General features: G+C 41.0%; 1 protein-coding gene across 3 annotated transcripts in view; it reads right to left on the bottom strand.

Moving 5' to 3' along the window:
• The window catches only part of LOC133245122 (cytochrome P450 2J2-like), a 41229-nt gene extending 26230 nt beyond the window's left edge, over positions 1-14999 (bottom strand). For 2 of the 3 annotated variants that reach the window (XM_061413068.1, XM_061413066.1), the window contains exons 1-3: positions 14712-14969; positions 2945-3107; positions 21-170 (exon numbers count right to left, since the gene is read on the bottom strand). In XM_061413068.1, coding sequence (XP_061269052.1) covers positions 21-170; positions 2945-3107; positions 14712-14921 — 523 coding nt within the window. In that variant the 5' untranslated portion in view covers positions 14922-14969. Of the gene's footprint in view, positions 1-20; positions 171-2944; positions 3108-14711 lie in introns of all 3 variants that reach the window. The other variant, XM_061413065.1, reaches the window with a different exon arrangement.
• Between the last annotated feature and the right edge of the window lie 220 nt (positions 15000-15219).

Here is a 15219-nt window from a genome sequence, read left to right as displayed (position 1 = left end):
CTGTCCTAGGACCTGCTCACCTTTCTCCTCTCCTATTGCCTGGATGAGGTAGGCAACTTCTTCCTGTATGCGTTCCTCTAAGCTCTTCCTTCCTAAACCAAAGTTCCTCAGAGCTGTCAGGGAGAACCTTCTTTGCTCTTTCCATATGTGGCCATTGGACATGATCAAGCCTGGGAAAAAGAAAGCCAACATTATGAAAAGAAAGTCAACAAGACCCATGAGGAACAATGTATCACATGAAAGGAAGGGGAAGGGCTTTAAGGTGTTTGAAACTATTCAGAGAAATAATCCCAAAGCAATGGATACAATGGCTAGCATTTATTGACTACTCATAATGAAAGACCTTTTAGCATTTTTAATGCATTATTGAAAAGGAAACTGAGGTGTAAGAGATAAAATAAACTCTGCAATGTCACAGAGTTAGCAAGCAACTGAACAGGATTGAAATTCAAGTCTGTTTGACTCCAAAGTCCATTTTTGATGACTTGTCATATAAGTATATGTAAATATTTGTATCATACAACATACTAAGAGTGCACTTGTGAATTAGACAAAATCCATATTCACAAGGTAAGTCCTTTAGGTGAGATCTTATCTAAACCAGGCCTTGAAAATAAATGAATCACTCAAGAAAGCACGGAAGAGTGAAAAATCTATGCAGAGTGGACAACACAGGCAGAGGAAAACAATCCATCTTTGTGTGTTCAATAAATGATCATTTATTTCATAACACAGGGGAGGTCACCATCCTTTCATTTCTTTACTTCCAGAGTACTCTTCAACTCACTCTTATACCTGACTTTGGCTTACCCCATGACAAGGACATGATCTTCCCTGCTGTCCAGTCCAGGATCCTTTTCAGCCTCACCACCATGTGTCATCAGCATGAGATGCTTCTTTCTTGAAACACTCTCTTCCAATGGTGTCCGGGACACCACACTCTCTAGATTTCCCTCCTTTAATCTCTGACCACAGAGAAATTCCTGTATCTTTTGTTAATTCATCTTCTATTGAATTTTGAAATGATGGAGCTCTTCAAGACTAGGCCTGAAGTCTTTTCTCTTTATCTATATTCCATTTTGGGGGAAATCTCATTAGTTCCTAAAATTTTAAGTGAAATCTACTGATAGTTAATATCTATTTCTGGCCCTCAGCACTAGACACATATACGAGTATCTGCTTGACTCTGCAGATTTAAATGCATTTCACACTCAGCATATCTATAACTGAATTCATTATTTTGCTCTATACAACTCTCCAGGCCAGCCAACACTTTGTCCTCTTCCACATGTCCCTTCTTTCCTTTACCTACCCATTTGGGTGTCTACCTCAACACCTCATTCTCCCTCTGTCTGGGTCATCATGTCCTACCGGATTTTCCTCCTTAGAAACTTAAATACATGTATCTTCACAGTCACTCTCCTGGTCTAACCTGTTGGAGTGCTATTTCTCTCCACCTCCCTAGTCCAGGCCACCATCTCGTCTCACCTAAAATGCTGCAATAGTCTCTTGCTCCCTTTATTCCATTCTTCACATTATAGCTTTGAGAAGTCTTTAAAATGTACCGTGTAAGTATGATGATCCCTTTCTATACTGAAACCATGCAGGAGCTTCCATTGTTCTTAGGATAAAAAGCAACATCCTTAATTTGCATGAACTATTCCTGTTAGAACTCAGCAGCTTCATCTCCATTTAATCCCTGTGCGGCAACACTGGTCACCTTTCAGTTCCTCCAGTTCAGTGTCCTTCTTCCCACCTCAGAGACTTTTCATACTCCATTCCCTCCACCTGATAGTTTTTTCACTTTATGATATTAACTGTCACTGTGTTAGCTTTACCTAAGTCTCAGGATATTAGACACTCTCAGGAAGTACATTATGCTCTTATCTTCATAACACTAAGGTCTTAAATTGTTAGAGTAACTGATACTGTTTTTCTGAATGAAATGTAAGTTACAGAAAAATAAGGACTTTGTCATCTCCTCACTGTTCTGTTACTGGTGCCGACCACCAAGCTTCATATGGCAAATAAACACAGTGAATGCATGTAGAGTTAATGGGTAAAATATTTCAAAGAGAAATTGAGAAGCACCTAATAATATGGTGCTTTCGTAGAATATTGAGTTTTTCATTTAGATTTTTAAACGTGTAAATTTAATAATCATTTTAAGTATTTATGCTAAACCCCTCTTTTTCCGTTTCAATGATTTTACTTATTTATGGCTCTGCTGGGTCTTCACTGCTGTGGGCTTTTGTCTAGTTGGGACAAGCAGGGGCTGCTTTCTAGTTGCAGTGCACTGGCTTCTCACTGTGGTGGTTTCTCTTTTTGCGGAGCACAGCTTCTGTATTTGTGGTGCACAGGCTTAGCTGCTCCGCGGTATGTGGGATCTTCCCAGAAGAACCCATGTCTTCTACACTGGCAGGCAGATTCTTTACCACTGAGCCACCAGGGAAACCCCAAACCCTTCTAACAAAAATGGAAGCCTCGAGATATCTTGTAAGGCACAGCCTTAACAACAGATCACAAGAAGCGAGACGCAAGAAGGGATCACATAATCAAGAGGAGGAGGAAGCTGATCCACATCCATTTTCCTAGGGGAAGAGATCTGAGTGGAGAAAGAGAGCCTGAGAATTCATTGCCTTTCCTCTGCGAAAAAACACATCACATCACTGAGTGATGAGGATACTTATTTATCTAAGCATCCAGAGTGAATTCATGCAGGTGATGTCGCTTTTCCCAAATCCCTGACATTAGGGTGGACCCTGCCAGGGGCCCTGAGGAGGTACCTTCAACAGAGAAATGAGGGCACTCAGCTTCCTTAAGGGGCAGGAACTTATGAGGGGCCTAGTCCCTGGGAGTGTTGGAGAATTACAGAAACAAAAGTACCTTTCACAGACTATAAGAATATCAAATGTACACATCTTATATTAGTCAAGAAACTTACCATTTTTCTTAAAAACACGTTCTCGAATAGGGCTTATGGGGCGGTTCACAAAGTTTTGGTCCTGGTAGACAAGGACTTCTTTGATTAAGGGCAATCCAGTTATAACAACTGAAGGCAAGTCACCGAATTCCAGGCTAAAAAGGTTCCCGTATTTCTTCACAAACTAAAAAATAGTAAAAATAGTCATAGAATATGCGCATGTCTGTGTGTCATGGAATGTAGAGTATGTGTGGCTGTGGGAGCTTGGATGGGACAGGAAGGGTGTGTGTGTGTGTGTGTGTGTGTGCGCGCATCCATGTTATGCACCCAGGTTTGATGGGGATGTTTCTGTTTCCAATTCTCCTCTTCTCAACTAGCCTCCGGTCGAATCTACTATAGGACGTGGACATTCCTTATAAACATTCATTCATATGTTCGACTTCCTTGAATTGAGTATCCGCCATTTGTCCTGAGAATAAGGCATAAAGATTTAACAAGATAAACAAGGTATCTAACCTCAAGTATCTTCGTGTCTAGTAAAGGGCAGAATTCAGCCCATGTGCCTTACCAGAGAAGGCAGAGATGTGACTAGTGAACATGGACTTCTTAGTAAATCACGTCTGCTTGATAGAATGTCCTTTTCCTCAACATGTTTTAGGTGACAGAAAATTCATCATAAGGCTGGGAGAAGAGCACACTGATTCTGGAGCCGAGTGTAAGTCTTAACTCTGTGGCTGACTAGCTGCGAGCTCCAGGGAAAATTGCTTAGTTTTTTTTTGTTTTTGAGTCTCAGTTCCCCAGTTGCCCAGTTCCTCAGTTCCCCAGTTGCATTAAAGTGAGAAAATAATTCTTTCCCTCAAATAATTCTATGGAGAAAAATGAGAACAGAAATGTGAAAGGCACTTTGTTCCCTGGTCCCTGGCAGATAGCCACTCGAGTCTCTGGGGAATGAATGGGCTCTGTATGCAAAGGGATGCGGGTGTGCTTGTGCATGGTGAAAGATAGGACAAGAACACAGGGATGATGTCGGGAGAAAGGCCCTGGTGGTCACAGACAACCACATCTACTGGGTGCCATGATAACTACCTTTCATGTTTTATCTCATTTAACCTACAACTGCCCTGTGGCAGTAATGATTTTCCTTGTCTTTCAGCAAGAAGTAACTTAGCCAAGGTTGGAAAGCTATTGCACGTTGGTGACAATTTTCCAGGCATTATGTAAGATTTAAGGACAAAGCCATGGACCTGAGATGGTGATAGGAACTTAGAGTTTAGTGGATGGAGAGAAAGAATGTGAGACTGAGGGTGAGGGATCTGGGGGGAGGGGAGAGAGAGAGAATGGAAGAGTGGGTGGGTGGGTCAGGAGTGTACACAAACGTGCAGGTATGTGCAAATATGATTTGGACTGCAGTCAACAGTCATTAATCAATGTCTTCCCTGATATGTTTACTCAAGACAGCAATCTAGATAGGCCCTGCCTCTGCCCCCAGTGTGCAGGGCTGTGTCCTGCTGCAGGCTGTGTATCAAACAGAAGCACATATTTCCTCCAGGGGTCTATGGCCCCATCTCCCCACCTGCCATGACTGATGCTCCCCCATGTCTCTCCAAATGCCCTGGACCCCACTGGCCCATCAAAGCAGATACCATGGATTTAGTCTCATTCTACACCCTGCTCCCATGTTAAAGGCCAAGGCTGAACTCAATCCTTCCATCGTTCTTTTGGTCCAGAGTCTTCCAGCTGTGTTTGCTCATTACCAGCACGGTAAGTCTGTCTTGTTATAAAGAGAAGAGCCAGGATTCCATCTCAGTCTGGTCTGGCTTTAAAGTACATGTCTTTGTTCTAAAAAATGGCAGGAATGGGTCTCTTAAATCAAGACATTTTCTTTCATTGAGCTGAATGCCTGGATGAACTTCTTAGGTTTTACTTTAGAAAGGATTTCTTGACTATTTTAGAATATACAGTAAAAATATTTTTGGAATGGCTGAAAATCTCAGTTTAAACTAAAGAACTCCTTACTGACAATGGATACAATCTGGAACCTCAGCTTGTTCTTGGAAGGAATTAGGCATTCCATTAGTGTTTACTGAAATGAACTTCTACAGAGTTCTATCACTTAGAACTTTCTGCCCAAGTATATTTCTAGTCCAGCAGAACTAGATCAAACATTTTTATGGTGTGATCAATAGTATAAACGTGGATACATCAAATGACCTCCTGCAGTCCTGGTACCAATGATGGTGATGTCTACCAATTCTTACATAACCATGCCAGTCACTGTGCCAATGACTTTACTTGGAGATAAACGTAAGTCCCAGTGTCACCTGAGATTTTGTAAGATAGAAAATACACTTCAATGTACAACAATAAACAAGTTGTTAAGAAAGGGACAGTATAAGGGAAAAAAGAGGTTAAAAATAAGGCTGTCGGTCTCCTACACTGTTGGTGGGGATGTAAGAAGGTCCAGTCACTATGGAAACAGTACAGTGGTTCCTTAGAAAACGAAACATACTGTTGCCATGTGATCCAGCAATCCTACTCCTGCCATACTTTTGGGCAAAACCATAATTCAAAACAATGCATACATGTTCACAGCAGCTCTATTCACAATTGCTGAGACATGGAAATAACCTAGATGTCCATCGGCAGACGAACGGCTAAAGAAAAGGTGGTACATGTATAAGATGAAATACTGCTCAGTCATAAAAAGAATGAAATAATGCCGTTTGTGGCAGCGTGGATGGACCTAGAGAATATCGTACTAAGTGAACTAAGTTAGAAAAAGACAAATACCATATGGTATCACTTTTTTGTGGAATCTAAAGTATAACGTAAATGAAGCTGTCTACAAAACAGAGACAGACAGGGACGCAGAGAACAGATGTGTGGTTGCAGCGGTGGGGCATGGGAGACGGACGGAGTGGGAATTTACGATTAGCAGATGCAAACTATTATACATAGGGTGGAAAAACAACGAGGTCCTGCAGTATAACACAGGGAACCATACTCAGTATTCTGTGATACACCATTGTGAAAAAGAACATCACAAAGAATACATATATATAAATAAGTGTATATATATATAAACTGAATCACTCTGCTGTATAGTAGAAATTAACGCAGCAGTGTAAAAAAGTGTAAAAAAGGTGGTTCAGGAGTCTGAAACAGGCTTAAGGAATGAAAACAGAAAAATAAACAGAAAAGGAACGGCACAGTAGCTATAAGAGGCAAATAAAAGTGATAGGTTACAGGAAATTTCATATGAAGGATAAAGTTCCCACATGTAAGATTAAGCACTTAAATAATAAAATGGAGCAAAATACATGTTTAGGACAAAAAATTAGAAGTGTTGAGTTAGTGAGACAAGACACTGAACCATGAAATGTAAAGTTGAGGAAAATACTACTTTATCTAAGTTCTTAAACCCAAAAACCAACAGACAAAGACACAAAAAGAGAAAAGGAAAAAAAAGGAAGAGTGCACCAACTCTTACTCCCACTAGCAGTGACAGCGTCTGTTGCTCTAACACTCACTGGCAAGTGTGTGTGTGTGTGTGTGTGTGTGTTTGGAGGGGGGCTGGACACAAGGAGGACTAAGATTCTCTCTTACTTATTAAATTATATTTTAAAATGTGTCACTCAATGTATTTGTATTGCTTTTGTCATTAAAAAGTGCTTCTATCCAATAAAGCACTAAAGAGAAACCTAAGGACATAGGAAATAAAACTTCATGGCATTTTATACAATTTTTTAAGCAATAAAATCATTTGAATATAGAGTATGTCATGGATCTGGTAAAGGAAAATCCTGTACACGTGAATACATTTATGCATAAATGCAGTTCACCACTCCCCTGAGGTCCACAAACTCCTGCTAAGACTACTGGTCTAACTGGTAGTTCTTGGGATTATATTAGGTTTCTGAGAAGAGCCTGTGGAAATCAAATTCAAGTTCAGTCCAACAGGTTTCTATGAACTGGTTTGGAGTTGTCAGACACCTTCTGACATTGCTATGTTATATGTGGGGGCAGTACACAGATCACTATGCTATGGTGTTTTCCTGAAGTGCCAAAGCCTCCTGAGGAAGGCTGACTGCAGAAAAAAACTAATGCATAGAAGAAGATGAAATATGTTACCATTCTGGGGCAAGGCGCATGAAGCTATTGAAAGAGGAGAACAATTTCCACTCAACATATGGGAGAAAGTGTCCAAGAGGACGATATTTGGGCCAGACTGTAAATGAAGGTCAGGGTACTGGCAAAAGGACATGTATCGTGAAGGCAAAGATTTTAGACTGTGGGAACGGCATACACAAATGCAAAGACAGGGAAACGGCTTTCAGGAACAAGTGAGCTCTCTTTTCTGACTACTGTATAGGTTCATTAAAGAGCACTAACCCTATGGTAGGTCAAGGCCCATTGCTGGGGGTATAGACCCTGAAGTTTAAGATGCCCCCAATCTAATGGAGCATACAGATAAGTAAACAGTTCTTCTTAGTATTACCATTCTATACAATAAATTATCAAATGGGGGAAAGTAGGGAACACATAAGGGGACCGAAGACTAGCATACGTTCCTGGAAACAAACAAACACCTTTTTGTTTATGTAGGAAGAGGGGAAACAAGCCTGACAAGGTACTGCGAAATAGACCAAGGATATCTTAATGTCAAGTGAAATAATTTGGATCTTGTTTTGTTTCTAGCTAGAAAACTGAATGCGGAGAAGGCAATGGCACCCCACTCCAGTACTCTTGCCTGGAAAATCCCATGGACGGGGGAGCCTGGTAGGCTGCAGTCCATGGGGTCTCGAAGAGTCGGGCATGACTGAGCGACTTCACTTTCACTTTTCACTTTCATGCATTGGAGAAGGAAATGGCAACCCACTCCAGTATTCTTGCCTGGAGAATCCCAGGGACAGAGGAGCCTAGTGGGCTGCAGTCTATGGGGTCGCACAGAGTCGGACACGACTGAAGCAACTTAGCAGCAGCAGCAGCAGAAAACTGAATGAGAGGTAAGGGCAGTGAATGCTTAAGAACCTGGATTTTGAAGTTATACAAACCTGTATCCAGCTTCTGCTTGTTACTTTCTATGTGATTTTTGCTTTAGTTATTTACCTTCTCTCTGTCCCAGTTTTCAAATCTATAAAATGGGGGCTATTATTAGTTTCCATCTTTGGGATGGTGGTGATAAGTAACCACAAACAAAAATAAATAATACAATTATTTATTGTTATTGATATACTTGACAGTGTGTTTTAGCAAAATGACTCTGGTTAGATCTGGACAAAGGAATGGAGGGGAAGTGGCCAGAGAGTAGATTGATGGAGCCCATACAGCAATCAGGCCAGACAAGTGATGCCTGGTATGCAGCCAATGACTGGTTTTTCCTTGAGTTTGTTACTATAAGTTTTGAAGACGGTGGGGTTGGGTGGTAGATATAGGAAGAAGCATCAACTATGCACGAAGCACCTTGGCAATAAACTGATATTCTTGAACTTATTAGGTTCTTACAATAATCCTATAATGCATTCTTTGTTTTTGGAAAAAGAGGCAAGGAGATAGACAGCACAGCTGATGGGTATAAAATTGGGCTCTTTATAACTCACTGTCTCATCTTTAAATGAAAGCATGAAGATATTATCTCTCTTCTTCTGAGTGACAGACTCCCTAAAGATTAGTTGGCCACATGACATCCCAATTAAAACCCACATGTCCAAGCTTCTCCAGGTGTGGCCAGTGAGATACCTGACAATGGGAGCAGTGGTGATATGTGCATCTTCTGGGTTATGCTCTTAAAGGAAGGTTGCTTCTCATCACCTCCCACTTTCCCTTTCCATGGAATGGACCTTATGTATGCTGATGTTGTAGGACGAGAACAATAAGACAGAAGGAAGTGCGGTTTCTAGATGACCTTGTGGTACAAAGCAGTCTTCCAATCCTGGTCTTCTGGCCTATATCTGAACTTACTTGTGTGAGAGAGATAAATTCCAATCTTTTTTTTTTTTTTTAGATGACTGTATTTTGGGGCCTTTTTTATTACAAGCAGCTCCATGTATATCCTCACTAATACATTTATTCACCTTATCTACGGTTCTCCCAATTCAGTCCAATAAGATTTTCTCTTACTTAAAAATATGCTCCTACAATAAGCCATGCAGCTGTGGTATAGGAAGTTTAGAAACAGGAGAAAAAATAAGAGTGGTTCATGGTTCCCATCATGCCATATAAATTGGCCAGTTTCTTCACTGCCTTCTCACTTCATTTTACCTGATGCCACTTCCCCCATTTAAAAATATCCTGTCTACTTTACTCCATATAACCTCTTGCCTAAGATTCCTTTCCAGTCCAGCCAAATTTAACATTCTATAGAAGCTATCCCCATTGCTTCCCATTCATAGTGATCCCACATAATGACATCTCACCTGGTTTACCACAAAGGTTATACCACACATTTGATCATACACTGTCTTGTACTGTGCCTGTCATATGATAAGCACTTCATAAATGTCTGTTGCATAAATGAACCCATGAGTAAGTCAATTATCCTCTAGCTATAGCATGAAAAGTCAGATAGCATCAGTAGAGAATAAATATATGAGTCAAATAATCATGTGTCCAAGGCCTTGTTTGGCCATGACCTACGCTGAATAACTTAGGCTAACTGCTTTACTATTTTCAGCCTGTTTCCTCAGTGGTAAAATGGAAACATCAAAAGATTTCTAACTTGTGTGCCTTTTGTGAAGATTAAATGAAAATGAATCCACATACAAGACCTAGAAGCTAGTCAGTGTTAAGTGCCTGCTATGTTATTCAGTTGTGTCCAACTGTTTGCAACCCCTGGACTGCAGCCTACCAGGCTCTTCTGTCCCTGAGATTTTCCAGGCAAGAATACTGGAGTGGGTTGCCATTTCCTCTTCCAGGGGATCTTCCCAACCCAGGAATTGAACCCACATCTCCTGTGGCTCCTGCATTGGCAGGCAGATTCTTTACCACTGAGCCACCTGCAAAGCCCTGTTAATATTACAGCAGATAGTTAATGAAAGGTACTGGTAGATAGGTAAGTAAAGATATATAGGTAATGATAGATAATGACAGGTGCTTAATGTTTCCAAACTGCTTGAATGCAAATTTAATTACAGCCAAATCACATTATTTAAACTCTATTTTTTACAACTAGAAATATTTAATTGCAAACTTATATAAAATAAAACAACACTTCTGATTAAAAATCTTTTGCCAGAGATAAGGCCCTAGGCTCAGTATGATCCTTGGCCAGTTTTATGATATGAGGCAAATCATTTAACCTCTCCAGTCATATCTATCTTAATAGTAAAACAAGGGCACAGATCAAGTTTCTGATTTCAGACAAGAGTGAGTAAAAGCATCCCATTTTACTCCTCCTCAGCCTCATGATACTAACTGGCACATACAAAATTAACACAAATAAAGTCCCGTTCTTTGTAGCAAATGAACCAGATAAACAGTGATCCACCAGGACAGAATACTCAACCTTTCTACCTTCCTGTTCCAGAGACAAATACCGTAAGAGCTGTAATCCTCCCCCATCCTAATGGGAAGCTACAGTACTAAAGATGCATGAAAACTTGCCTTCATCCTGTCTCTGCATCCTGCCTTCATCCTGTCTCTACAGCCAGGGAGTACTTGTCCCCTACTGAGTTTGTAAGCTGAATTATAACTATCTCACCCTGAACTGCAGAAAAGAGACTCCTTGAAGGAGTCAGTGGGCAAAATCCTGATTTCTACAACTCTACAAAAATAAGGAGGTACCCATATTCCATAGGGATAATATGGTTAGATTACTGACTTCTCCCCACCCCCTGTAGTAAGGAAGAGGCTACCCTACTCAGAGGGGCCCCAGTCTTTTGTCCCCATCCTCATTCTCTCCAGCCTGCACTGAGGAGAATGTGGGTTAGAGTCCTATTGAGGTGAACAATATATAAGTGGAATACACCAATAGAGCACTGCAAAGGCCTTATAACCTAAACTGACACTTGAACCACAATTCTCAAAAGTGAACATTCTAAACATAAGCAGGTTGACTATCTGCAAAAATAAAAGATTTACATAGAGTCCAGAGTCATGTACATACACAAAATGTCCAGAGTATAGTCCAAAATTACTCATGTTATCAAGAACCAGAGAAATCTCAAAGTGAACGAGTTGAAACCAATACTGAGATGATAAAGATGCTGTAATTACTGATTAAAGATTTTAAACCAGCTATTGAAAATATGTTTACATAAACAATTACACTCTTGAAAAAATTTTAAATAGAAAATCTTAACCAAGAGCCAGAAAATACACATATGAACAAAAAAGAAATTTTAGAATTGAAAAACAATAACTAAACAAAAACTCATTAGAGCAATTCAATGGCAAAGTGGTAATGACAGGATAATCAGTGAAACTGAAGACATCAGCAGAAAGTGTCCAATCTGAACAATACAGAGAAAATAGGCTGAGAAGAGATCAAAAACTGAGCTTCAGGGACTGATGTTAGAATAGGAGAAGATCTATCACTTGCATCATCAGTGCCAAAGAGGACAAGAAGGAAAAAATATGGACTTGAAAAAATATTTGAAGGAATAAAGGCTGAAAAATTCTCAAATTTGGTCCTACTTAAACTGACTGAGGCAAGAAGTTGTGAGTGAACCCAATAAATCCAAAGAATTCAACACTAAGGCATATAATTGAATTTCTGAAATCTAAAAACTAAGAAAACATAGCTTTCAAAGCATGTAGAGGAAAACAATTCATTACTTATGGGGAACAACAGTTCAAATTACAGCAGATTTTTCATGAGGAACCCTAGTTCCTAGGCCAGAAAGAAGTAGCACTACATTTTCAAGGGTTTAATAAAAGAAAACTGTCAACCTAGAATTCTATATCCAGTGATAATATACTTCAGAAATGAAGATGAAATAAAAACATTCTTAGATGAAGGAAAGCTAAGATAATTTTTTTTTTCAGCAGACCAGTTCTAAAAGAATGGCTAAAGAAAGTTCTTCAGAGAAATGGGTAAATACAGTAGACTAATCTTCTTGAATTTAACATGTTGTGTTTGACAGTTAAAAGAAAAATTATAATACTGTCTGTGGTGGTTCTCAGTGTATATAGAGATAATACTTAAGATAATTTATATATTATAAAGTGGGGGAAGGTAAAGGGACCTAAAGAGTTTTAAAGTGTGTGTATTCCACCTGAAGTGATAAACCATTGATACTTACTGCAATAAGTTATGTATGCATAGCATGTAATCTTTACAGCAAGCATTTAAAAAACAATACAAAGAAACATACTCAAAAACACTATAGATAAATGAAAATGGAGTTCTAAAAAAATATTCAAGTGACCTACAGGAAGAGAGGAAAGGAGAAAAAATGAAGAGTAAAAAACAAGATGAGTGAAAAAACAAAGTGAAAAATAGGAAACAATAAATTGGCAGACTTAAGTTTTAACAAATCAATAATTACATTAAATATAAATGATCTAAACTCACCAATTAAATGTTTGATATTAGAAGCATGAACAAAAATTTACCTACCTATATGTTTCAAATAGAATGATATAAGTAGGTTAAAAGTAAATAAATAGAGAAGCATATACTATGTAAATATTAATCAAAAGAGAGCTGAGAGCTGGTGTGGCTATACTATATCAGATAAAGTAAAATTCAGGGAAAGAAAATTACCAGAGAAAAAGAGGGACATTACCTAATAAGAAGATAACAAATTCACAAAGACGACATAACAATTTTAGTGCATATGTGCCAAATAAAAGTGCTGTGAAACACATACAAGAAAACTACCAGAACTGAATAGATACACAGAGAAACCTTTAATTATAAGTTGCAGACTTTAACAAGCCTCTCCTAGTAATTGATAGAATTAGTAGCTAAGAAGTCAACAAGGGTTCAGGAGCACTAAACAACTGATTCATCTAATAAGGTCTAACTGACATATAGTACAGAACATTCCACTCAAGAGCAGAATACATTATTTTTCAAGTATGTATGGACTCTGTCTTGGGTCAACTTTAACATAATTTTTTCAAAGTTGAAATCATATATGTTCTCTGACCATAATGGACTCCAACTGGAAATCATTAACAGAAAGAAAACAGAAAAATCTCCCAATACTTGGAAGTTAAATAACATATTTATTAAACAAAGGTACAGGGTTAGACTCCTTAGAAAAGACCCTGATGCTGGGAAAGATTGAAGGCAGGAGGAGAGGGGGTGACAGAGGATGAGATGGGTGGATGACATCACCCACTCGATGGACATGAGTTTGAGCAAGCTCCAGGGGTTGGTGATGGACAGGGAAGCCTAGCATGCTGCAGTCCATGGGGGTTGCAAAGAGTTGGAAATGACTGAGCAACTGAACTGAACTGACAGGTTAAGGAGACAAGCTTTAAAACTCTGGAGACAAATCCAGTCACTTAACTGGTACCAATTGTGTGTTTCTTCCAGAAAGTTGATAAAAACCTTCTCCATCTGAACTTGAGTTTGTATTACACACTCGTGTTTAAAGTGCTCCAGGCATTCAAGGGGAACTGTTATTTGTTGGGAACCTATAATAAGCAGTGTTAGTATTGACCATTCACTGTTTTATTTAATGTTCATAACCATCTATCACAGTGCTGTCTGTCAGCACTGTGATGGGAGGCAGGGAAGCAGCTGAAGGTGCTTGAGAAAGTGCTTTTATGTTGGAGGAAATATTAAGGAATTCAGAATGGCCACAATTAGGGAGCCCTGATGGGAGATGCGGAGAAGGCAATGGCACCCCATTCCAGTACTCTTGCCTGGAAAATCCCATGGAGCCTGGGGAGCCTGATAGGCTGCAGTCCATGGGGTCACTAAGAGTGGGACACAACTGAGCGACTTCACTTTCACTTTTCACTTTCATGCATTGGAGAAGGAAATGGCAACCTACTCCAGTGTTCTTACCTGGAGAATCCCAGGGACGGTGGAACCGGTGGGCTGCCATCTATGGGGTCGCACAGAGTCGGACACGACTAAAGCGACTTAGCAGCAGCAGATGGGAGATGATTATAAAGAAATGGAAAGAGGTTCCAAGAACGGTTCCAAGTAGCTCCCGGCATCTTGTGTGCCAAGTCGCTTCAGTCCTGTCCGACTCTGTGCGACCCCATGGACTGTAGGCTGCCAGGCTCCTCTCTTCATAGGATTCTCCAGGCAAGAGTACTAGAGTGGACTGCCATGCTCTCTTCAAGTAGCTCCCTAAGGAACAAGAACTCTGGGAAGCAGCAGGGATCACTAACAAAATCTAAGCAACGGAGTGACATTTAAAAATGATTAGTGAGTGTGGACCGCTGGGTGAGGAGGCTAAATGTGAGGGGCTCAGTCCTTGTGGAGTTAGGAGCAATTCAGTTGAAAAACGGTAAGGATTTAGATAGTATTTATCACCATTTTACCGAGTGGCAAAATACGGGATTTTTTTCCCCAAGGATAATGATATTAAAAAGATAAACTGATCATATTATAAATAGAAAGTCCCAATAGTATGTAACAAGGCCTTCAGTTAAGTGACAGAGAACGCATCGTATCTAACACACTCAACAGTAAACAGTTAACAATATTTCACCCCGGGAAATCACGGGTGGTGTAATCATGCCAGTCACTGGGGAAAAGAGAGAGATTCAAAGCAGGTGCCCGCTTCAGCCTCAGAACCCGCATCCTCCCGCCCTCCCCGGAATGGCCCCTGTCCCGCAGGTCAGGGTCAGGAGGCGCGCGGGCACCTTCGCCCGCTCCTACCCGCTGAAGCGACAGGTGTCCCTGCTCAAAGTCCAGTTGGAAGAAGTTGCCTACGAAGGGCAGGCGCGGGGGCCCCGGCGGATAGTTCTTTGGACGCCGCCTGTTGAGGAGATCAGTCAAGAGGAGAAAGACGATGGCCCCCAGCAGGACAGTGCCAGGACGGAGCGCGGCCCAGAGGGCAGCCGCCAGGGAGCCCAACGCCTCCAACATGGCTGCGCTGATCCCCCTTCGGCGGTCCGAGTCGGCCGAGGTCCCGGCGGTACTGCCAGCACCGCCTCCTTCCCCGTCTGCCCCGCCCCGCCCCGCCCCGCCCCGCCGGCTCTGTCTGTCTGCAGCTCCTCTCCGCCTCCTGCCGCCTCGCCGCCCCTCTGCCCCTCTGCCCCTCTGCTGCTGCTGCTAAGTCGCTTCAGTCGTGTCCGACTCTGTGCTACCCCATAGACGGCAGCCCACCAGCCTTCCCGTCCCTGGGATTCTCCAGGCAAGAACACTGGAGTGGGTTGTCATTTCC

Source organism: Bos javanicus, chromosome 3 (genome assembly GCF_032452875.1).
Source record: "Bos javanicus breed banteng chromosome 3, ARS-OSU_banteng_1.0, whole genome shotgun sequence".
In the NCBI taxonomy this organism is placed as follows: Eukaryota; Metazoa; Chordata; class Mammalia; order Artiodactyla; family Bovidae; genus Bos; species Bos javanicus.
Note: the sequence above shows the minus strand (reverse complement) of the source record. Positions and strands in the feature narration are given on the sequence as shown.